The sequence below is a fragment of the Hippocampus zosterae genome, chromosome 14 (assembly GCF_025434085.1).
Source record: "Hippocampus zosterae strain Florida chromosome 14, ASM2543408v3, whole genome shotgun sequence".
NCBI lineage: Eukaryota > Metazoa > Chordata > Actinopteri > Syngnathiformes > Syngnathidae > Hippocampus > Hippocampus zosterae.
Window position 1 is genome coordinate 4352665 of NC_067464.1, and position 25471 is coordinate 4378135.

A 25471-nucleotide genomic window follows, 5' to 3' on the forward strand; every position below is an offset into this window, starting at 1 on the left:
TCTCTCACACACACACACACACACACACACGCACACGCATGCCACACCATAGAAGGTGAGTGAGAGAGAGCGAGGGGGGGACGAGATGCCCTACAGACCGTCTGGCTTTTTCTGCGACCGGCTCATCCGCGAACGAGAGCGGCGCGACGGCGAAGGCACCCTCAACAAGCCGCTGCGCTTCAACGGCCAGGACTTTGTCGCCCTGCGGCAAGAGTACGTCCAGCGCGGGACCCTCTTTAACGACGACTCCTTCCCGGCCAGCATTGAGTCGCTGGGCTTCAAAGAGCTCGGACACAAGTCCAACAAGGTCAAGAACATCGTTTGGAAGAGGCCCAAAGTAAGTGGGAGGGATTTAGGATGGATGATTGACAGGCAGGAGGATGGGGAGGGGTTCGATCACATGTGTGTAGTGTGAAATGGGCATTGGCATCTAATAGTTTATTGCAGTTGATGACGTTCGAGCAAAGGCGTTTTTTTTTAAATTTTTAATACGGATGAATGTACATTTATTTTTTGTGCATTGTGCAGGAAATTAGCGAGAAGCCGCAGTTCATTGTGGGCGGGGCCAGTCGCACTGACATCTGCCAGGGGGATCTTGGTGAGTTTTTGTGGAGCTTATAAAAATGTACCACAAGCCTTAATTGCGAAGCAACTATTTGGGAAAAAAAAATGTCAATCACGACTTAGCATTTTTATCATAGCGTGTGTTTCTGCACCTTCTCAGCAGGGCCCACCAAGTTAGCATTTCATACTTTTTTACAAAGAAATTATTGCAGAATTGTTATTAGTGGATTTTTTTTGTTCCATTGAACTTGTAGTTTATGTTAAAAACAAATTATATCCAGATTGGTTATTTAAGTCCCTGATGGTGTCGTGGAACACTCGGCTGACTTGTGTGGGGGACAGCGTGGCGTCGCTTCATGTGGTTACTCTTTTGGAAGGGCATTCAGCCAGCAACACTTTTCATTGTTGAGCCTGTCAATGAAGGCTTGAAAAGCCCCCCCGGCGCCCGCCTCCAAAAAAAAATGTTGCATCAGTGAACAACTAACTGAACGTGAGAAGCTCAACGACGCGTGTCGGGTTGTGCATTTGGTTTCTGGGCCTTCAGTAGGGAGACGACATGCTCCAATTGCATCGCGTGGCAAAAGTAGTGATTTGCAGCTTTCTTCGAGCATCGGGGTGCCAAAAGAACTGTATCGAATTGAGTTGAGGAGCTTCACTGAGCAAAAATAGTGTTTCGCCACCGTCTTGAGGCATCTTGGTGGCAAGCAACTGTTGAAGTGAGTTCAGCAATTTGATTCTGACACAACTAGTGCTTTGTCATCAACCTGGTGCTCAGGAACTATGTTGATGTGAGTTGAGGAGCTTCATTTAGACCAAAAAAAGTGCTTTGCCATCATCATCTTGTTATCATGGAATGGTGTTGAAGCCAAATGATGGGCTTAATTTAGGGCCAAAGAAGCACTTTGTCGCCTTCTCGAGTCATTTTGTTGCCATGGAAAGACGATTGAGTTAGTGCGGGTGCTTCATGAAGGCAAAGTCCGTAATCCCCCTTCAAAAGGGTCACAATTGCCGACAGATGCAACACAATGGCGGTAAAGCACTACTTTTGTTTCACTGAAACAGGGGTCGACTATTATTGAAGTCACTCGGGCCAGCCTGAGCTTGGCTTATTCAGAAGGCCCCGCGCAGATTAGATTGACATGGCAACACGTCAAAGCTGAATTCTGATTGGACGTAAATTTTTTACGTCCAATTTACTGTCGGTTGTAATTTGATTGTGTTTCGACCTCGCCGGGTCTGACCTCCCACCACCAGTGTGTTGCACCCACCTTTTTGCGCACAGGTGACTGCTGGCTGCTGGCCGCCATAGCCTGCCTCACCCTCAACGAAAAGCTCCTCTACCGGGTGGTTCCTCCAGACCAGAGTTTGACACAGGACTATGCCGGAATCTTCCACTTCCAGGTCAGCCATCGAGTTTCCGAGGCCCTCGTTCATCATCTCGTCTCTGCATAAATGACAAATCTTACTTCCCTGATGTTGGCGATCTTGCCCCCCCCCCCCCCCTCCCATCGTCTCTTTTACACAGTTCTGGCGCTATGGCGACTGGGTGGACGTCGTCATCGATGACCGGATCCCCACCTTAAACAACCAGCTGGTGTTCACAAAGTCAGCGGAGAGAAACGAGTTCTGGAGTGCCCTGCTGGAAAAGGCCTACGCAAAGTGAGACGCTGGATTTATTGAAATCATTTGAATCGATAAGTCTGATTGATATTTTGGCAGGGTTGGGGAGGGGGGGGGGCTCATTCTGCCGGACCATACTTTTTTTGAACCACCCATATACCATATTGGCCCGAATATAAGACGGTGTTTTCTGCATTGAAACAATACTGAAAAAGTCCGGGTCATCTTATATTCGGGGTCTAGACGTTATACCCATTCACGACGCCAGAGAGCGCCAGATATCATTGAAGCGAATGCTGTCTCATGGCCATTGTCGGGGCTTTGTCCAGACTGCACGGCTCCTATGAAGCCCTTAAGGGCGGCAACACCACCGAGGCCATGGAAGACTTCACAGGTGGGGTAACCGAGTTTTATGAGATGAAGGAGGCCCCCAAAGATCTCTACAAGATCATGAAGAAGGCTCTGGAGAGAGGTTCCCTCATGGGCTGCTCCATTGATGTGAGTTTCGCACATTGTGGCGTGATTTGTAATTTTTTTTTTGTAATGCTTTGAGTAGAAGGAAGCGAGTCAGCCATGAAGGTACGTTTGCTTTCATCACTCCTTCTTTGATCGTTAGAATTGACTTTGGGAACATCGATTTAACCACAATTATTGTTGTAAACAAAAGACACACTTGGGTGTGTTTGCGTCCCACAGTCCCTCGTCCCTGCTCGCTTCGAGACCCGTACTGCCACGGGTCTAGTGAAGGGTCACGCTTACTCTGTGACGGCGGTGGAGGAGGTAAAAGACGGGCAGCAATCGCTTGAAAAGCTTGATTAGGAAAATGAATGCTATGTTTTTGTCTTTGGCAGTGTCGGCCCTCGCAGCACAAAGAGACCAAAGTGCGCCTCGTCCGTCTCAGGAACCCTTGGGGCCAGGTGGAGTGGAACGGACCCTGGAGCGACAAGTCAGGATCCCTCCCGGAGAAATTCTAGTCCACAGTATGGGATATTGGGTACTTTTAAAATTTTGGTCGTCTGTTCCCTTTTTAGTTCAAAGGAGTGGGCCGCACTAGCCATGGCTGAGAAGGAGAAGCTACAACACAAGAGCGCAGAGGATGGAGAGTTCTGGTAATGTGGTATTAGACAAGATCAATATTTTCTAAACAAAAATAAGTTACTTTGAAAATGTATTTCAAGAATATTTTTTTCTCCAGAAAGAAAAAACATTTGAGCTTTTTTAAATTCTAGCTTTCTAGGAAAAATTATTTTAGGGTGGCTGTTTTTTCCTAAGAAAAGTTTGTCATTTTTTTCTGGATTTTTCTTTTTTTTTGAGGAAAAAGGTAACATTTATTTTGAGATTTTTTTTCTTTCAAGGGAATCCTCTTTTCCCCCAAAAAATGAGTAAAACTATTATTTTCTGGACTATACTGCTTTTCCCGAAATAAATATGAAATTCTTCTTGATAAAAGATCTTCAAAAAATGTACATTTTCTTGAGATTTGAGAGCAGACAGGTTTGCAGATTCACTGATTGATTCATCCATCAGTCCAAACCATCCTTAAAATCCTGACCCCCCTCCATTCGGTACCGGATCTCGTATTCCTCCTTCTCCAGGATGTCCTTTGAGGACTTCAAGAAGAACTACACAAAGATCGAGATCTGCAACCTCACGCCCGACGCCCTGGAGGACGACAAGATCCACAAGTGGACTGTCTCTGTGAACGAAGGCCGCTGGGTTCGAGGCTGCTCGGCCGGAGGCTGCAGAAACTACCCTGGTAAGAGACACGTCCGCCGAAACGAAATCCGAAAGCAAGCAGACATACCGAGGCTGAAGGAACTATGGCCCTGATTTACTTAGACCCCAAACAACGGATGCAAAATTTCACACCCTGTTTATCATTGCCTGTAAAACATGGGACAGCATACTGGAAAAGCTGCACATTGTGAGCTGATTAAAACCTCAACGGAAGGAAAAGCATGCATTTTGTTAAAAGTTATATGGCATGACTCCTTCTTGTGACTGCCCCTGTGAAAGTCAGGGCACGATCATTCCGAAGCTCTAAAATTGCAACCCCCTTAGACTGCTCAGATCTGGATAACTGGCAGAGGCTGGTTTTGAACCACACGGTTCTTGTTTTCGATCCCGCAGAGACTTTCTGGACCAACCCTCAGTACCGCCTTCGCTTGCTGGAAGAGGACGATGACCCGGAGGACAGTGAGGTTGGCTGCACCTTCGTTGTGGCTCTAATGCAGAAGAACAGGCGGAAAGAGCGCAGGACGGGTGCCAATCTGTTCACCATTGGCTTTGCCATCTATGAGGTTCGTAAGCCGGCTTCTGTTTTGGATGATCACATTAAAATTGTAGGCTAGACCTTTATACCATTCCCAAAACCCGATAATCAACAAAGGGCAAGTAATTAAACGAGTTAACAGAATCGTAAAACACCAAGCCCTTGCCTGCGCTGTAAACTAGATTCTACTTCAGCTAGCATATTTCATTAGCCTCCATGTTGGAGCCACAAAAACAGATTGAACTGTAAGGCAATGTAACATAATGTACAGTTTGAATTTTTTTTTTACGTGCCGCGAGAGGTACCACACTTTCAGAATTACTGCCCAAGCACCCGGGGAGCTCCCATTTCCAAGCGGAAGGAGGTCCCAATTGTTAACCATCTCCTCTGTCTGTCCACAGGTGCCAAAGGAGGTAAGTCCGTCCCCACCCAGGATGCAAGCTCTGAGGTGAATCCTTCTCCTAAGTCTCGGGAAGGGTTCCCACCAGAATGTTCCGCGCCCTCTTCCAGATGCACGGCAACAAGCAACACATGCCCAAGGACTTCTTCCTGGTCAATTCATCAAGGGCGCGCTGCAAGTCGTACATCAACCTGCGCGAGGTCACCCAGCGCTTCCGGCTGAGCCCCGGAGAGTACGTCATCGTGCCGTCCACGTACGAGCCCCACCAAGAGGGCGAGTTCATCCTGCGGGTTTTCTCCGAAAAGAGGAACACGTCGGAGTGAGTGGCCGCCATCTTACGAGTTTTTCTTGGGGGGCAGCCAGGCGCTCATTTGTAGTCTTGGATGACTTCGGCTAACAGCGATGGAATTACAGTGACTCCCCACATGTTCGTGGTTCAAATACAAAAGTGGGTTTGTGAGTGGGGTGTCATGGTCGGTGGGGTGGGAGAGGGGGATTTTGAGGTACACTGCTAAGAACGAACCATTTTAATGGAGATTTGATTTATAGAGCTGGAAGAAAGCGGCCCCAGTTCGAGGCTGTTATGGAATCTTTTTTAAGACAAGCCAATCCCGGCTGGGGCGATCAGCGGTAAACGTTCAAAAATGTCTTCACTGAACCACTGCCGACTGTCACCGGACCCCCTTCCACTCTCACACCGCGGGCCCAGAAGACCAGATGTCGGCTGATGGACTGTGGGAGCCTGCATGGGAATCCGCAGTCAACTTTCTCCAACTGGGATACTCACACATGCCACGTGGTCCTACTGATGATTATAACTAGCGACGGGCATGATAACGGATGAAGGAATTATCGATTAATGGCGTCTGCAATGGGAAGTTCGTCGCTCCCAGAAATTTGTGGATTGTTAATTCCTCAATCAAGGAAAATGTATGACGTCAAACGCCCGCCGCTAATTATATCAGCAGCAGCGGCTCAAATTGTTTCTCTTTGCGCACGGCATCAAGCGAGTGAGCTGATTGGCTCAATGGTCCGCCACGTGATATGTAATTATTACTGTTGTTGGTAATCGTGGTGACCGTTTCTTCTCTCAGGGAGATAGAGAACAGGATTGAGGCCGACCATCCCGTGGTGAGTCTCCTTTTTTTTCGTGTGTACTTTTATGGCCAATTTGTGCCTTTTCTAAAAGTAATAATGTCCACTTTTGATTGACATTTTCAAAGAGGCATTTGTGTGTTTGTTATTGCACATTGTAGGTTAGAGTGGCGTATAATTGCACGAATGATAGAAAAAAAAAATCTTATGACTATATTTTAATAAAACAAATGTCTCACCACGGTTGTCCGGGCCCCCCTTATCTCCACGTCCATCCCAACATCACCAGCCCGTGCCATCCTCAGTGGAGGAAGAGAACGAGGAGGACGAGCAGTTCCGGATCATTTTTCAAGAGATTGCTGGCAACGTGAGTATAGACAACCAGAAGTGGCAAAAGTACTCATAATCTGTACTCAAGGGGGAGTTTACATTTTTTAAAATGCTAGCAAGATTTGAACGTAGCCTCACTTCACTAATCTCTTCCACCCCCGTCGAGATTCAACAAAATAGCAGCCCGAGCAATACTGAGCTAGCATGAAAGCTGTCAGCTAGCGGATGTTAGCCAAAGCTGCTACGTTGGTATCATGACTTGGGGTGGAGCGTTACTATTAACACTAAATTTGTGTTTTTTGTTATTGTAAAGTGTCCTTGGGTGTCTTGAAAGGCGCTTATAAATAAAATGTATTATTATTATTTTTTTATTTAATGTCACAAGCTCTTCCCCTCATTTTAACATTGTATCTTAACACCAACACACCACAAGAGGGGGCTAAAGCAATATTTTTACATTAGACACAAGTGACCTTCCGTCTTGCAGGACATGGAGGTAACGGCCAACGAGCTGAGAAAGGTTCTCAACAGAGTCATGAGCAAGTGTGAGTATGGTACATTTGTGTCGTTAAATCGTTTCACTGTGGCGTCACGCGTACTTCCGAGTGGCAAAAGGGGTCACGTAGATGGCGCTAGTCATTAGGCTAGTCATTTGGTTTTGTGAAGGCGATCGAAAAAAAAAAATGATGATGATGGTGGTGGTGGTTTTTATGATGTGCTCCAGACAAGAACTTCAGTACAGAGGGCTTCAGCCTGGAGAGCTGCAGGAGCATGATAGCTCTGATGGATGTATCCTTCGTATCGAGTGCAAAACAGGGCGACAGCTTGGCCGCATCTTTCTCATTTACTTTATTATTATTATTATTATTTTAGAGGGAGAGAGATAATAAAAATATCTACTCTTAACTGCCCGGACTCAGATGGACGGAACAAGCCACCTCAACTTTCAGGAGTTCCGCCATCTATGGAATAAAATCAAACAATGGCAGGTCAGGAAGTGCTGAATTGCCTTCGACATTTTTTTTCTTTTTAATTTTCTCCCGCACGCAAATGTTCTCTCTTCCAGGAAATCTTTCAGCACTACAACCCCAATCAGTCGGGCAGCATCAACAGCTACGAAATGAGGAACGCTGTTAACGATGCAGGTATTGGAAGCCATCTTCCTTCACCGCCTTTACGGTTGCCATCGCCTTCACCGTCACTCGTGCTGACGTTCATGAACTCACCGTGTTGTGAATGTTCTTGTCACTGTGTAGTCATGTGTCTTGTGTCCTGCTCAGGCTTCCGCCTCAACAACCAGCTGTATGACATCATCACCATGCGCTACGCCAACGAGAGGATGAACATCGACTTCGACAGCTTCATCAGTTGCCTGGTCCGCCTCGAGGCCATGTTCAGTAAGTGCCGTGTCATCGGGAAATTCAGAATGCAAAATGTAGGAAGATATTCAGTACATCATCCGTGTTTTCGAAGTCAACATGAAGTCTTGGATGAGTTTAGAAAGTTGGCTGAATTCAGGAAGTCAGATACGTTCAGAAAGTCGACCACCGTGAAGAAGTCAGATGAGTTTGATAAGTCGGCTATATTTTGTTGAAGTTTGTTGTCTTCTGGTTTCATTTAACGTCTGTGGTCGTTCATGGGATAGTGGTACACTCGCCTGACTTGTGTGCGGGCAGCGTGAGATCGTCTCCCACTCAGTGATGGTGTGAACGTGGGTCTGACTGGCGACCAGTTCAGGGTGCAGTCCGCCTTTCACCCTAAATCAGATGTGAGAAGAGCAATAGCCAGAACGGCCCAGTTATTAACTAAATAGAAAAACAAACAGACACAAAAGTGTGCGAGTCCGTGAAAAGCAATCACTGCCTACCTTAGTAGAGACCTGATGCCGAGGCATGGGACGCACTTTTACAGCGTGTTAACCATTGTAGCTCACGTGTACCGTTTACAAATGTTTCTCCCGGCACTCCTAATTCCCATTCTTTGTCGGTACCTTCGGTGAATTGTACATAAAATAAATTGTATATGATAATAATAATAATAATAATAATAAAAGAGACAGCACAACAGCCGTGGTCGCAAGCTGCAATTGCCGACTGACGAATGACCGTTAACAACTTCCGGGATGCAGGTCTCGCGCAACCGTAGATTGAAGGTGACCTGCTTTAAAAATATATATATATTATTGAATATTTTTCTAAAAGTGCTACTGGTAGTATACTAAGGATGCAGTATGGAGTAACACAAAAACATATCATATTTGTAACACGCACACAGACACAAAAATGTTTGGGTTGTTTTTTTACCCCCCCTCTCTACACCCCTCTCGATCAACTTGGGACAGTCCGCTAACTACCGGTAGATCGCGATCGATCTACCGTATAGGGCACCCCTGGATAAACGTCTGCTTTTTTTCCTGCCCCTAAGGGGCGTTTCAGGCGTTCGATCAGGATGGCGATGGTACTATCCGACTCAGTGTACTGGAGGTAATTACAACACCTGACATACTAGTTTGATGTGTATAAAATCAAAAACGGGATTTCATACCGAGTTGCACTCTGTTGTGACTCGCTCAAGTCCAAATATAAACAGATGTCACCCTTGCAGTGGCTCCAGTTGACCATGTACGCCTAAAGAAAAGTGCCGCGCATGGACCAGACCTGCCAAGACTTTACCTCATGACCTCCCGTGGCGCTTCTCATCATCCTCCTCACACAATTCAGGACATTTGTATCGATTTTGTGTTTTGTCCTACTTCCATCCCCAACCCGCCTCAAGAAATCATTCAACCACAGAGACATCATTCCTCGCATCCCATCAACACTTCCTCCTCAGTTCCGGCCATTTGCATCTCTCCTGTACCTTTTGTTCTTTTTTCCTCAACCCGCCCAAAGAAATCACTCTGTCTCTTTTGTCATTTTCTTTCATGGATACACATTTGTTCCCCCCGTTTACGGACAGGCCTTTTACATCTACTTTGTGCTTTTGTCCTCTTACCACCCCCTTACATTTTTCACTCTTTCACATCATTCTGCCATCATTTCCTCCACCACCTCTTCCTCCACTGTGCACCCCATTTGCATCTACAGAGACCCCTTTCCTTCCTGCCACCTTTTTTTTTCACTCAGGCATCACACACACATAACGACCTCTTTTGACGTCTGTCACCATACCTCACAGAGCCTCACACAGACACAAAAAACATCACCTGTAGGTGAGGACTCACAGTGGACAAAGTTGTGAGAGTATTTTTTTTTTCATACAGTTTTAGGTTCCCCTCAGTAATTGAAGAAGAGAATACGGCTAGAAAAGGTTGGACTGCTGCTTTTTTGTTGTTGTGATTTTGCTATTTAAGGCTTTGGTCAAATGAGTGTAATGCATTTTTGGAAGCATTTTATCCCCACCAATATATCAGTATATGTTTTAAGTACTCTTGACAATGTTCACAAAGCGTTTTGGGCAGTAGACCTCTACAAACGCCATCTTAATGTTAAAAATGTAATACAATTATATTTCAAGCCTACCATTTACAAGCTGATCTGATATTTAACAAGTGTTTTTTTAAAATTGATATTTTCCATGTTGTATATACTTTGTTGGGTTTGACACATATGTATACATATACAGTAGAAAAAAAGAATCAGACATTGTCCATAGTGTTTCATATTTTTAATATTATTAAGTCTTTTATTGCACAAGTTAAAAAAAAATTAGGTAACATAATCAAATAAGTGAAAGACAGTCAGTGTTGCCAGGCCGGAGGTGAACGCCGTGCTTTGCTTCCTTCCGACTTAAGCAGAAAACGTATAGAACATACGACGGTGAGTGAGACTTGAGGTTTAAAAATAACTCGCAACAATGTTTTTTTTTTTTTGTATAAAACCGGGACTTTCATTCGGAAGTGTTGTGTGGGTGGGGGGTATGGCATGGGAGATAATTTCTTCCTACTGCTCCATCAAACACCTCCTCCGACATGCGCCTCGTCAACTCCTCACGTCACCGCCACGTTTATATATTAATATGTTGGAAGTATGAAAAATATAATGCTGCAATGTATCCCCTCCTTCGGTATCGATAACAAAACAGCCACAATCCAATTATAAAATTTTCTAAAAAATGTCACAACTCCAAAGAGCTATCCTTTTTGGCCCGTGTTGCCGCCCCAGAGACATTCATACACATATTTTCAGGCCATAACTTTTGGTTTTCACAGCAAAAAATGAAAAACCGGCCACATGACACTGCACCAAAATCCCTCAAATATCTTCAAAAAACTATGAGCAACAAGCAACAAAAAAAACCAACAAAAAAACGTAACAACAATTTGGTAGAACGCGGGCTTAATAGTTGGCAAGATGTATGCCACTCTGTCAAAGTATTTAGAGGTTACTAAAGCTTTTAAAGTGTTAAACAACATTATTATGAAGTGATTCCGAAAAAAAAACGCCAAAACAAAACTCAAAAAACAAACAAACAAAAAACTTTGTTAAGCTAACAAGACGCAATCCGTCATGGAGATCGCTTCAAAGGACTAACAGCCGTTTTTCATTAAGATGTTTAAAAAAAAAAGTAAAAAAAAAAAAAGCTCAATTAAAAGGATGGTGCGGTTGCTCACAAAGACACGTCACAACAACAAAAATTTCCCATGCCATACAGTGCGGCTGCCGGATGCAAATGCACGGCGTTTCCTCTCTCGCCGGCCTTGACGTTTCCTTGGCCAAAACAAAAAAAAAACCTCCTCGAAAAGAAGGGTCTTCATTTTCATTTTTGGTCAGTGCAGAAAGACGGGGCAGCGGCATGCGAGGATGTCCGCAGCCGCTGCACTCTACCGGTCGTAGAAAAAAATGGACAGGGAGACACTTGAACGTTGGATTCCAACATAGAACGCTAAGGTCCCAAACTTCCGCCCAATATGGGAGATGGGAACTCAAGGCTCCGGTTGGGCCTCATCGGCGTGCTTCTGCACATGCGCGAGCATCGCCTGAAAAGACAGAGCGGAGGCCGCGCTCGCTACATATGACGCAGAGAGCGGATGGTGAAAAGAAGAAACATTTACCTGCTTGGAGCCGTTGCGAGCGCAGAGAAATTCCTCGCAGTCCTTCCAGCGACATCGGAGCGTTTGCTGGTTGGTGACGTGGTCGGTGACCATGTGCTGTTGCAGGTGCGCCATGACGCCGAAAACTTGTGTGCAGCCGTGCCACTGTGGATACAGCACCAAAAAAATAAATTTAAAAAATTAAAAAAAACAGCTTTAACGATAGCCCTTTAGGATAAAAAAATACCAGAGACTGTCCCAAAAATTCAAACTTACTGGGCAACATAAAATTTGGTCGGCATTTCTATCATGACTTGACCCACAAAAAACTTACTCATTTATTTTCCATTAATCTGTGCTGTAGCTGTGTTATTTCCACAGTTTAAAATTTTAAATGTTCCAGAAGTGGGCGGCCCGGTAGTCCAGTGGTTAGCACGTCGGCTTCACAGTGCAGAGGTACCGGGTTCGATTCCGGCTGCGGCCTCCCTGTGTGGAGTTTGCATGTTCTCCCCGGGCCTGCGTGGGTTTTCTCCGGGTGCTCCGGTTTCCTCCCACATTCCAAAAAACATGCGTGGCAGGCTGATTGGACGCTCTAAATTGTCCCTAGGTGTGAGTGTGAGCGTGGATGGTTGTTCGTCTATGTGTGCCCTGCGATTGGCTGGCAACCGATTCAGGGTGTCCCCCGCCTACTGCCCGAAGACAGCTGGGATAGGCTCCAGCACCTCCCGCGACCCTAGTGAGGATCAAGCGGCTCGGAAGATGAATGAATGAATGTTCCAGAAGTCTTTCCCTGTCTGGAGAACCTCACTCTAATCTACTTTCAACCACTACAGCCTTTTGAAATGTACCAAACCCCATTTAGGCAGCTGTATATATATATATATTTTTTAAATAAAAATAAAATCAAACCCTGCAGCGGTAGTTCTGCGTCAGATTGAACTCGACGGCCTGCACACTGCCATCATAGCAGCCGGTGTAAATCTGGGAAAAGGAAAACAAAAACAAAACAAAAAAAAGACAACATGCCGTGACCATTTTTGAAAAGTCGTGCATCCAACAAGCCGGAATGTGCGATGACTCACTTTGCTCTGGTGCACCGTCATGCTCGTCACCATGTCCGAATGTCCGGTGTACACCTGCAGCTGTTCTCGAGACTGCAGAGGGTGGGGGTGGGGGAGATCAGTCTAGGGGAGCATTCGGGATTTGTGATGGCAGACGTGGGAAATCGGGCACACCTGTATGTCGTAGACCCGGACCTGCTTATCCAAGCAGGCGGTCACCATCACCTTCCCCACGACCGTGACCACGGTGACGGCGTGACTGTGGCCCTTGTAGATGCGCAACAGCTCGCCGCTCTAAACGGAAAATATTGGCGATAAGACTACTTTATAATCGAGGTGAGGTGAGGTTCAATAAAATTTAAGTTGTCAGCAGCGATGAATCCTTTGATGGGTCCTCATAATAACCATCTAATCTTGTCGCCATGCTCCGCCCACATTCGAAGACGAAAATAACTTTCCACGGGCTCGTGCTTTTCTACCGTCGAGGTACTCAAAAGCGCTTTGACACTCTCTCCTTATTCACTTCCTGATGACGCAGCATCAGGAGACTGTAAATCACCCAAAAGTGGACTCACATGGATGTTGTGCGCGAAGACACACTGGTCACTGGAGCCGCTAAACACCAAGTCGTTCACAACCTGAAAGCACAAACTTTCAGATCAACATTTCCCCAATCGTCGGTTAGAACATCGGCGCCGCTTTTGCAGGGAGGGGGGGCCCGCAGGCACACCTTTATGCAAAGGACGGTCTTGGTGTGTCCTTCCAGCGTGCGCAGCAGTAGACCGGTCTTGGCGTCGCGCACGCTGATGGTGCTGTCGTAGGAGCCCGCCAGCAGGATGCGCCGCGTACCCTCCTGCGACGTGGCCAGGCAGCTGACGGCCCGTGGCGCGTGGCATTCAAACACGTCCCGTTGCTTGTTGGTCTGTGGCGGAGGTGCAAATAAAGTTGCCACTCTTTGGACTTGAGTACAAGTAAAGATATTTGTGTTTAAAAAAAAAAGTTTGATGTTCTCACCACTTACACTACTCACCATAAGATCAAAGGTAACCACAGTGCCGTTTGCTAGACCGGCGTAGAGGAACTTCCATCGATAGTGGAGGCACAGGACCCGATCTGCCATATTGAACTGCTGCTCTAATTCCTGCGTCTGCAAGCAAGCACACACACGCACCCAAATGAAACATTTAAATGGAAGACAACCACCGAGGCTAGGCAGTTGTAAACATTTCTGTCAATCCTGTCCTATTAAAATGTCTGATGGGAATTATTACTCCGAGTCTTGCCGTAGACAGTAAATCTATTGTCAGGCATCTCTCTGGACAGCTATTTCCTTGACTTTTCTTGAAATAGATTTGTTAAAAGTGTAAATGTCAGTCCAAAAAAATAAGTCGAATAAAAAATGGCGGGATGAAATGGACACTAAAAATAACAAAGATAAAATGCATTAAAAATATATAATAATAATATAAAATATCAGGAGTCAAAGTTTTATTTCTGGATTATTGTTGTGCCATTTACATTTAAAATAGTTATTTTGTGCAGGCATTTGTATGGACACCTATTAAAATGTGTTAAAAAAAATAGAATAATAACATAAAATATCTGGAATCAAAGTTTTGCTTCTGGATTATTGTTGTGCCATTTACATTTAAAATAGTTATTTTCTGCAGGCATTTGTATGGACACCTATTAAAATGTGTTAAAAAAATAGAATAACAACATAAAATATCTGGAATCAAAGTTTTACTTCTGGATTATTGTTGTGCCATTTACATTTAAAATAGTTATTTTCTGCAGGCATTTGTATGGACACCTATCACCCCTCCTTGTTATTGTCACAAGTATGTTTCTAAAAAAAAAAAAAAAAAGCCATTAAAATGTTACTATTCTTCAGTCAGTATAATACCGGTAAAATAAAATAAGCCAGTCAAGTAGAAGGCCGCCTACTTGACTGGCATTTATCCTACCTTGAGACTGTAGCAGCGTATGGTCTGGTCGCTGGAGCCCGAGTACAGGCGGGCTTGCAGGCAGGGGGAAGCCGACACTAGCAAGCAGCTCACTTTGGACGTGTGTCCGGAAAAGATAGCAACGCACTTGTGAGTCTGCAAGAGACGGAGGATGGGAATGTCACTTAGTTTCTGAAACGGGGGTTGTTGAAGATTTCATCGGCACCCACCATCAAGTCGAAGGCTTTGATGGTGCGGTCCCCCGAGCATGTGTAGAGCAGGCCGTTGTGGATCTGCATGCCGTTCACCGACTCCTGGTGGCCCTCAAAGATGCCGGACGATGTGTCTGTCAAACAAACACACGTTCTAATGATAAAAATACATTCAGTGTCCCGTTTAAAAAAAAATAATTAAAAAAAAACTTACAAGAGCTCCATTGCATCTTTGGAAAGGACATTTCACTGCAGAAAGAAATGGGGACGACAGTTTTAATTATGCAACGAAGTGATGAAAGGGCCCCGGCAATTGCCCCTTTCATAGCAAACACTCATAACGATCATCAAACTTCAGCCACTTTACATGGCATAGTAAAAAAACAACAACAAAAATAATAATAAGAGTTACAATATGTCAAAATCAAAATGTCAGACTTTCTGAGACTTTTTTGAGGGTGTACTCATGATAGACAAGCCTACAAAAATGTTATGCTGCTCAATGTAAAGCATGCCACTGAACTAAAAGGGGAACTTCATAACAAAAATCGCATCATGACAGACAGAATTTTCTTTCATTATTTTTTCCACTGGAGGCAATTTTTTAAAAATCCATTATAAAGCGTGCTACCGACCCATGGAGTGTCTTTTTTGTGGTTCTACTCATGATAGACATCTTGACTTGTTTCGGGGGTGAATTTTCTTTCATTCTAAAATTATGCTGGAGTGCTTAAAATGGCCGTTTCAAACAAACAAACAAAAAAGTCCTGCCTTTTCAGGGGTTTTCAGACTTTTTTTGTGGGTCTACTTATGCTTGGCATGTTGACCAAAGCTCATGTTTCTGGGGGACCTGATTTTTATTTCATCCAAAATGATGCTACCAATCTTAAAACAAAAGGGGCTCGATTCCTTTTCACACATTTTTCGATTCCTTTAGACATACCAACCACATTTCATCGTGCTAAGGCTGTTGGGATAGAATGATTTTGTCAGAATAAATAGCCCATTCAAACCAAAACGGGCAACCTTCTTTGTCTTTTCAGGAGTGTGTTCTCCTTTTTGTGATGCTGCTCATGATATTACATAAACGGGGTTTGGAGGATTTTTTTTTAAATTATTAATCTTTAATGTGCTATTGAGCCAAAATGCCAAATTCAAACCAAAATGGCCGACTTCTTGTGTCGTTTCAGGTAATGCTCCTTGAGATGTTTTTGTGGGGCTTCACATGATATGACATGCCAACCAAATTTGGCAAACTGTGGGCTTTCTGTAAGAGTCCTAAAATGGCACCACCAATAGGAACATGACACGAGGTCCCAAAAATGAGTCTTTCAAAATTGTAAGTCTGATTGGAAAGGCCAAAACAAATCCATGTGGAGCCTGTTTTATTTTTATTTTTTTAAATGTCAAAGCTTCACCTCTCAGATGATTTACAGATGTCCATATCGCTGGTGGAGGTGACCTCATTGCAGGCCAGACTCGGCTGCTCGCTTCTGGACGAGTCCGGGATGTGAGCTGCAGGAAAGAACGAGGTGGTCCCGAGGGGCTGCTCGAAGGTTGCGCCCGTCTCCATCTTTACCTCCACCTCCTGTTTGCGAGGCTTGGCGTCTTCCTCCATCAAAATGTCACCCCCTCGCGGTAGCGAGGAGGTGCTGACCTGAGTGCTGCCGCTGCCACTGCTGGCCCTCCTTTGCTGTCGAGACCACCTGGGCCTGGAGGCCTCGGCATCCATCTCGGTGTCGCTGCTCTCCGGCAGCGCGTTGCTGTGAGCCTTTTCCAACACCTTCCTCTTCTTCAGCTTCCTCACTCGTTTGCCGCTGCTCAACTCTGAGAGCGAACCGGGTGAAGCGTTTGGCGCTTGGGGTGTCTCGAATGTCGGCAAGTGATCGGCAGGGCCGCATGTCTCGGGGCTCCTCCTGCTGGACGCCGACAGCTTCACGTCATCTTTGGAGTCGGGGAGGAAGGTGGCCTGAACGGGTTTTTCCGTGGACTCTGCCAATCCCGACGGACTCCGGGCATCGCTTTCAGTTTTTTCTATTGGCTCAGGCTTGACTTCCGCTGCGGTTATGTACTCGGGGCATGTTACATTGTCCAAAAGGTTCGATTCACTGCTGACTCCCACGGGGGACGGGGGCTCCTGCTTGATGGCTATGGCAACGGAGAACGATGGCGGGGGCGAAGCGCTCCGACCAAGAGCTGCAATGCTCGCGAGAGAGCACAACGGAGCCACAGAGGCCGGTTCACTTCCTGCGGGGTCCGTCTTCTCCTGTTTCGGTTGGATAAGAGGTACTTTGGCCGCCTCCGTGTGGTTGGCTTCAAAGAATAAAAGTACACACATTGAGAAACTGTAAAACTGCACAAAAAGCTCAGATCTAGGTCATGCTGTTTTTTTTCCAGTAAACAGCTAAATCCAAATTCATAGTCGCGCACGCACCGTGGCGTTTTACTGCAAGGCTGGAACGGATTAATGACATTTCCATTTATATCAATGGGGAAACATGATTTGCTTCGAAGTCAAGACATACCTTGCATCCCTTTTAATAACTCAATTCGTTTTTCTCGGAGTGTGCTCATCTCGACGGAGATCTGAAAAAGAAATTTATAAACAATGGAAACATGCCGAACACACTGGACATGCCTGTCAAGAGAAATATTTTGAAAACTACAAAATGGAGCATTATCTTCTTTAGAGAATCAGTTGGATTTGATATTTTGAGCCGTGCACGTGTACGTGACGTTGTGGCATTGGGTCTTTGATTTTTTTTTTAGTTTTTAGCACGTCTGATAGAATGATGCCGTCTCATTCTCATGTCTACCTGCTGTTTGACCACCATGGCTCTCTGCATCTCCATGTAGGCGAAATCCAGTGCCGCCCGCGCTTGGACCAGTTGGGTTTCCGCCGTCTGCAGCGAGCGACTCAGCTCCTCTTCTCGCAACGACACGGCCAGAAGCTGGTCGATGTGTAAGCGATCCGCTTCACCGCCAAAACAAAACACTAAATTACGCGGCGGAAATCTTGGCAATGATCTCAAGAAAACTAAAGGCTAATTCGGTTTGAAAACGTGCTTTTTTAATTGTTACTTCATTTGGTCACGTGGAAACAAAATCAACGTGCGTATTGAAGAAAGTTGATTATTTGTGAAGGGAAGTATTTAATAAATCTAATTTTTTGGCACAAACCTGTTTTGGATTTGGTCTTTCGTCTTTTGTTGTCTTGCTCCAGACCAGAAGCCTCTTGGCTCTGAACATCCTACAGAATAAACACAGCAAGACAACTTTTCATTTTAAGCAGATGGTGACACCTTTTCACGGGTCGCATTCCACTGAAGCATCCTGAACTCACCCCGGGCGTTCTTCGCCTCTTCGCTGTTCCCTGTCCGTCCATCTGCTCGACTCCGGAACTTTTCTCCCCCGTCTTGCAGTCGGATCTCCGGAGCGCCTTGGCCTTCTCTGACATCAGCTTATCGGCTCGCTTTTGAGCTTCCTCCACAGCGAGGTTGAGAATCTGCTCGGCATCGGGCCGGCCGCCGCTCTCCTTGGCGGCGGGGGACCTCCGCGGGGTCTCCTTGGATTGCAGGAGCGAGTGCTCAGAAGGCGGAGCCAGGCTGCTCTCGGAGAGGGAGCGCTTGCGGGAGGTGGTGGGAGGAGAGATCTCCATTAGCAACTCCCAAGGAAAGTTCTCCAGCATCGCCATGTTGTCCTCCTCCTGGCTCTGGTCTTCATTTGGGACCATTTCAATACCGAACCTGGAGGTTGACACAGAGTAGTTGTGGGACTCCATTGGGGAGGGGGGGGGGATAGAAACAAAGGTCTTTTAATCTTACCTGGGCATTCCTTTCCCCTTGTCCTGTTTCTTGCGCACCTCCTGGTACACCTGCTCCCAGTTGACCTTCCGACGGGACCCCGAGTGGCTGATGAGCTGCCGCACAGTCGGCTTGAGTCCGGAGTCCTTTTCGCTGTCCGCCCGCCGCGACTCGCTCAGGTTGCGGATGCGCCTGGCGCTGTGGAGGTTGGGTTCGTGGCCGCCCGTCTTGGTCTTGGTGCTGATGTGCTTGGTCAGGTCGCGCTTGAGAACGGGAGGCAGGTCGAGTTTGGACAAGCCGGACGCCTTGTCGCATGTTTTGTCCAAACTGGAGGCCTCTCCCTTGGGACTATCATCATCTTCCGTTTCCTTCGTGGCTCCGTCGCGTGGCGGCGAGGTGGGAGCTTCCTTCTCGTTCTCCGGGTCGTCACGTTTTGAGGCCGCGGGCCGTGGTTTCTTGGCGCTGGAGGTGCTGACCTGCAGGGACTGGATGCTCTCAGAAGAGGATGCCGAGAGATTTTCCTTGGCCGCACAAGACTGAGAACTCTGAGCAGCGTGCCTTGATTTCGGTTTTGTTGCGTTCTGCTGGCAGTTCTTATCCTTGTTCTCCGTAACTGGACACTGCACCGGATCCTTGGGCGGCTCCCCGTCAGCGGTGTTTCGAGGCGTTTCTGGCTGACGGCTGTCCCAAGAGCTCTTCCACTTGGACCGGGCCAAGGACTTCATGCAGGTTTCTGGTAGCTTTGGTGCTTGCAGGGGTCCAACAGGAGGGGTTCGGGTTCTTTGGGGTTTTGGATGCACTTCGGCTTGACTCTTGGAAGGACCATCTGCGCTGCGGTCCAAGTGTTTACTCTTCGGCGTCTCCTTCCGTTCCTGCCCAGAGGACGTGAATGCTCGTGCTGTTTTTTCCTGGCTTTTGGGCCCTTTTGGGTGTTCCGCTTGGTTGGGCAGGGTATCCTTGCCGGGTAGGGAGTCCACTATCTTGTTGACTGAATAAGGAGACCAGCGGGAGCTCTTGTCCAGCTTTGGGTTGCTGGCTAAACTCTGTTTGCCGCGGGGCTCACAGTTGGCTGTTGCCATCCCTTTACTCCCGAGCCCCAAGCTCTCATCAGCCCTGTTTTCAAGAGAGCTCATAGGACTGGCAAAAAACTGCGGTGGCGGCGGGTACGTCGGCGAGGGCTTGTTGTAGCTCATCTGTCGGTTATTTGCTGAGAACTGTGAAATGTTATTCCTGCCATACATACCGTAGCTGCTGCCCTGGTTACTGAGCCAGGGCAGTCTATTGGGGTTGGAAAAGGAACCCCCGGGGGAGCCCAAGGCACCATCTTGCGAATAGCTGCGACTGCCTTGAAAGTTCCCCGAACCCCACCTCTGGAAGTTGGGGGGCGCTTGAGCATGCCAGGTGGCGCTTTTTCCTTGCGTGTTTTGTGCGCTGCCATTCAAGGAGGGCGAAGATGCCCGGAAGCCGTTCTGTTGGCCGCCTCTGCAATTGTATTGCGAATAATTCCAGGAGAGGCCATACGGCAAATGCTGGGCGCTTCTGTCAAGCTGCTGGCGTTCCTTGGCTTCTTTTATCCTCTGCTGGATCTCCCTTTTTTTTGCGTCCGCCGACTCCTGGACCAGCTTGGCAGCAGCTGCTTCCTTTTCTTTGCTGTGGATGCAGACCAGATAATACAGGAACTAAAGAAAAACATACAAAACGACAGTGACGGCCGTCTTGGGGATTTGGGCTGGGTGGGTTCTCTTAAAGGCAACCGGCGAAATTTCGAGGCTTCCATCATACCATAAGTACCATAAGCCCCTTTCACGCAGGGCATCTAAGATGTTTTTTTTTCAAGCGCCTGGGCTACTGATCAAGGATTGAAGTCCACCTGAAAAAATTGCCGGCTACTGATTGTCCTCTGATCTTTGCTCCGTGCTTAAGGCACCAATATGTGACAGTGTGAAAGGGGGCATCTAAAAATAAATAAATAAAATAAAATAAAAGATCACCCCTGCACTAAGACCCACTTCTGTTTTTGGGTGCAGACGTGAAATTGGAGTCTGGCCCGGCCGGATCGGACCGAGGCAGCAGCTGAAAGAAGCCTGTGAGTGCTCATGATAAGAATGTGACTATAGATAGCATGCGACCCCCCCCCCCCCACCGTTCACGGGCTTTACAGTCAGATTCAACAATCACAATCACATACAGTAGCAGTCTTCGGTATTAGCGTTCAAGGTAAGGATTATGAGATGGTTGATACAACATCGCTGTTGAGTTTAGGTAAAATGAGAAGTAGAAAGCAGGAACAGGAACAGTGACCTTCGAGGGATGGTCGATGACGGTAGTGCAGCACAGTGGCTAAATTAGGCGCGGGAAGCTGTTTTGGCGAAATATTTTGTCGGCCATATCACGATAACCCAATGGCACGTTCGTCCATTCTTTCTCTCTCTCTCTCTTTTTAAATCATGGAGGGATTTTTTTTAAATCTCTCTGGCATTTTCCATTGCAAATTTGAGCTGGCCTTATTATTACGAGCTGATTCATTTTTAGAACTACTTTTTATGGTGAGGATACAGTCCACAGCAGAGGTGGGCACACTATGGCCTGCGGGCCACATACGGCCACTGGAATATTTCATTTATCATCCTCTGAGCATTTGGATTATAGTCTTGTTTGATTTAAGTATTTCCTAATTTGAATGTATTTGTTCATTTTTAAATTGAATTTACCTTTCAAAAAGAAATTAAACACCTATGATAATGATAAAAGAAAAAATACATAATATACATTTGAGCGCACACATACAGATCGATTTTGGGGTGGGGGCGCTAATAAAATTCTAAATTCCAAATAAAAAATACAATATTTTCTCATTCAGATGAATTATTTTGTATCCAAATTACACATACCGAGTCTAAAAATAGCACATTTGTTCATTTTAAAACTCAAAAGAGGCCCTTGGCCACTAAGGTTTGCCCACCCCTGGCGCACGGTATCAAAACAACTTGGGGATACATTTTAGTCATGTACACCAATGCATTTCTAGTTTTACTAGAAGCCAAAAGCTGCAAGAAAAAAAAAAGAGAGAGAAGATATAATTTCCATCTTATTACCGTATCTGCTCTTTCCTCTTTTGAACGAGCTCCACCAGCGTGTGGTCAAAGTAGTCCTCGTCACGATGGATGCCGCCGGGCGTGATCTTTATCTTCTCCACGTTTTGCTTGTGCACGGGGCTGGAGATGTGGCCGGCGTAGTCGGTCAGGCTCACCAGCGACACATTGCACACCCGGCACTCGTGGCCGCAATCCCTGTCAGGGAGGAGAGGCGACAGAGGGCGCTCAATGCTTCCTTCGGGCATTCTGGCGGCGTTCTGATGAGTTTCTTGGATGTCTTGGGAGAGGAGAGTACTCAACAATCCCTTGCTATGTTAACTTATCACCAAATTCTCTATTTCGTTGCAGATCAGGAGGTAACTAACTTCAATTTTTTTCATGTCAAAACATTCAAGGAAAAAAGATAAAAACAAACAAAAAAAAGATATCTTCCTGATCCATAAAGTGTGCGGTTCCCTAACGGGTCATAAATGACAAGGAAGCGGGAGCAGGCGGAAGCAGCCGGGCCCGGGCGGCACGCTAATGGAGCTTGCCGGCCACGCAGCTCAAGGACGCTCGGCTTAGCGTTGGGTCATGATGGCGCCCGCTGCACTCTGAGAACTCGGCTTTGGCGGCTGTTTTTGAAGAGTCCGAAATCTCCTTCCCACCCTCCTCCCACCACGGCAGCAGACTGATGTCCTCTTTATCTCGCTGACCAATCCCAAGAAGCGTAACCGGAGCCGGCAGCTGGTGACCACCTTTGACTCCGAACCTCTCCCAACTGTGTCACTTTGCCCTCTCTTCTTTTTTTTTTTTTGCGGCTGTTCTCTCACCCCTCGAGCACTCTTCCGCTGTGGTTCGCAACTGTTGTCACCCCGGGACACACATTTTCCCCTTTGGACACTAAGTCGCGACCCACTTTTATACAAGTCAGGATCATTTTTTAAAAAACGTATTGGTTTGCTCTTCTCCGACAAGGAGTTGGTTCATTTACAATTGATATTTTCGCAACCATCTCTCATCATGCTGTATTTCTATTTACAATGCCAACTTGGAGGCGACTTGGAGTTCATTGTCTTGCCCAAGGATTGAACTTTAAAAAAATGTTTGGGGAGTGTTCACATGTTTCAGAACAACAATGAGTCCTCCAAATGGGGCATAGAATCAGAATACACAATTTCTGAGGTGGTCACACGGCTCCTGCTGGAGGTCGGTGGTCCGCAAACACAGCTGTGAAATTCCCTCACATTGTGTCCTGGAGTTGATGTGATCTTCTCACAAGCAACAGTTAATCTGATCAGAAGCCGTTAACTTAACAAAAGGACGCTAACTGAAAAGCCGAGAGCAGGACCATATTGGTCACACCTTGATTGTCAACCCCCCCCAATCCTGTCGTAAGTGAAATTTCTGCAGAATCAGACTCTTTATAACTACAAAAGGAGTAAATATGGGATCAAATATGAATATTTATTCTAACACAAGGGGTCCTTGACCCACTTTTGGGTCATGACTGACTAGTTGACTGTCATCGCTTTTGTGCACTTTGGTCTTATCGCTTTTTATCAGCCCGGAGGGGTAAAAATATTCAACATTGACGCCTGGCATACTTTTGTCAAAAAGTCACGAGCCAGTTGCCCTCTCTCGGGCATCCCGCAAGCTTGTGTCTAAATATACGCGTCACAGTTGGAACAGCTGCAAATTCTGCATGAGGCCTGACAGGCACGTGCCCGTGTGTGACTGTGCTTTACGGTGACCCACATTTAAAAAATAAATGAAGAAAAAAAAAGATCACTTTAAAATGCATTCAAAAAAAATTATCCAATCATGATCCTCCGATTCATTACAAATAAGCTATGACTCCAATTGTCACATGATTTTTAAAGAGGGGCAACAATGAATCTATTAACCAACAACCAATTGATTATTGAATTAATCAACCATGATTTTAATACTCGATTCATCGTGTACAGACAAATTAAGCCATGCGATTGGCTGGCAACCAGTTCAGTGTGTCGCCCGCCTACTGTGTGGAAACAGTTTGGATATGCTCCCTCAGCGACCCTCGTGAGGAAAAGCGGGTTCGAAAATGGATGGATGGATTATTTTTGCCTATTTTCAGACATGTTGCTGATCAAACCACTAACTGGATCTTAATCAATCTTTGCGTTTTTTTTTCTTCTTCTGCACTGTCAAATTGAAATGATGTGTTTTGAATAAAGAGATCTTACCGCCCTTTAAGTTTCTCCAATTCGCGGTGGTGCAGCATGCTTCTCAAGTGTTCAACCATCTCCTACGGATTGATAAAATAAAAATATAATTGACCCAACTCACTGCCGCATCGCGCCTTTTGCCCCCCCCCCAAAATCAACGGTGGTGACCGAATGTCAATGTTTGAAAATGAATGAACTATCATTGGCAACTGAAGTACCTGCTTGGAGGCATGGACTGTCTCGCAGAGGATGCACTTCCTGTCTCTTGCCATCTTGACGTCAAATGTACCAGCTGTTCCCAACCACTGGTCAGCGGCCCAGGAGCTATTTAAAAAACAATGACTATATATTGATATAGATAGATTTATATTGGTGCTTAGCGTGCATGATTAGTTAATTGCGTGTGAATTGCATCTGTCACCAACCTCTCACGTGCCCATTAAGATGTCATTTCTGTAAGATGAGAAGGTTTATATTCATGCTATGTGTGCATTGGAAAGGTTAAAATTAGCTACTAGTTTTAGTTTAACTCTTTGTACAGTGCATTATTCTGTGAATTTCAAATGCAAGTTGGTCAAAGATGAGATGTTTTGAAGTTAATTACTGAAGGACAGTATATTGCAAAAAATCAAGCGTTGTGACAGTAATTCAGACTTTTGCTGTTGCTAATGCTAAGGGACACTCGCGATTTTTTTCTGAAAAATAACTGGCTGATTAATCACTTTCTGAATTTTTTCTGCCAAATATTGAAATCGGCAAAAACAAATCGAGTGAAGGAAAGTGAGTGAAGGTTACCAATATGTTTCTTGTCACATTTTTGTTTGGTAATGGGGGAAGGTGTTCTTTTCATGTAAAATATGTGGATCAATAAAGGTTGGGAATGCTTGGCATACTTCATAACAAACGCGATGTGATGTGACGTCACGCTATCCATGTTTCAAGACGGCAGGGAGCGAAACTAAACAATTACAAACGTTGTTCCCACCATTCAGTTTCGGAATGTAAAAATGCCAGTGTTTGTAGAATCGTAGAGTCTAAGCACAGGGTCAAAATTTAAACGCCCCTCACCCCCCAAAAAAACCAAAACAAAACAAACAACAAACTGCGGGTCCTGGTTGTGTTGTTAGTTGGCTCAAACATGCGTTTTGGGACGAATTCGTTAAAATTTGAGTATTATTTAGATAAGGTGGATAATTGACTCGCTGCCTCTGAGCACATTGTTCGTCACTTCCTTTACATTATGGCTATTTGTTTATTAGCACGCCTTATGCTAATTCCAGTGTTTTGTGAGCAAACACTGGCTGCGTCCTCGTGTAATATACACATTAGCACAAAAAAATGAACCAGCAAGTGACCTGACGGTCTCCGAATAATATAAAGCAAACAGTGTGATATGTATTATTATATATTTTTAGTAATAATGGTTAGCAAAGCCGAGCTAGTAGCCAATTAGCATGCTAGCCACCGTAACTAGGGTAACCCCAGGTAACGCAACATGGTCAAATAGCGATCGAAAGCAGCTACATCGAAACGTTCACGATCATTCCAAGAGTAAAAAGTGATTCATTTGCTACCTTTATAACATCAACGTGTGTCCAGGGCTCCACAATTTGTCCACCATCGTGGTCGCTGTTAATAACATCCTCCACCCGCGAAGAACGAACGATTCTCCAGCTTGTTGCACGGGAACGGAAGCGACGTTCAAGTCCATCGCTGCCGTTTGAAAGCAAAATTTTGCGCGATGGGGAAAACCTGAGCGAATACAATTACTTTTTTCTTACTGAGTTAACCTGCTTTAAAAAAAGTAAATGTCTCTCGGTTTGAGAATTTCAGTGTGAAAATGAGGACATTC

General features: G+C 45.8%; 2 protein-coding genes across 2 annotated transcripts; one reads left to right on the forward strand and one right to left on the reverse strand.

Annotated features, from left to right (window-relative positions):
* Positions 1-11: 11 nt before the first annotated feature.
* Positions 12-9879, forward strand: capn3a (calpain 3a, (p94)). Its single transcript, XM_052086590.1, is given in 20 exon segments — positions 12-337; positions 529-598; positions 1847-1965; positions 2090-2223; positions 2514-2964; positions 3036-3130; positions 3216-3293; positions 3780-3940; positions 4315-4484; positions 4858-4869; positions 4967-5175; positions 5951-5987; positions 6241-6318; positions 6769-6826; positions 7006-7070; positions 7202-7270; positions 7348-7426; positions 7562-7678; positions 8706-8764; positions 8886-9879. Coding segments are annotated over 20 exon segments (2340 nt in total). The 5' UTR covers positions 12-85; the 3' UTR covers positions 8913-9879.
* A 98-nt stretch (positions 9880-9977) lies between these two features.
* znf106a (zinc finger protein 106a) lies at positions 9978-25352 on the reverse strand. Its single transcript, XM_052087056.1, has 21 exons — positions 25194-25352; positions 23838-23943; positions 23638-23699; positions 21431-21625; positions 18357-19985; positions 17876-18278; positions 17713-17782; positions 17349-17506; positions 17058-17118; positions 15951-16845; positions 14747-14781; positions 14551-14666; positions 14342-14476; positions 13405-13521; positions 13105-13296; positions 12950-13012; positions 12549-12668; positions 12396-12467; positions 12223-12294; positions 11335-11478; positions 9978-11259 (listed from the first exon to the last, which is right to left on the reverse strand). The coding sequence occupies exons 2-21, from the start codon at positions 23889-23891 to the stop codon at positions 11206-11208; spliced, it is 4647 nt and encodes a 1548-aa protein (XP_051943016.1). The 5' UTR covers positions 23892-23943; positions 25194-25352; the 3' UTR covers positions 9978-11205.
* Positions 25353-25471: the final 119 nt, after the last annotated feature.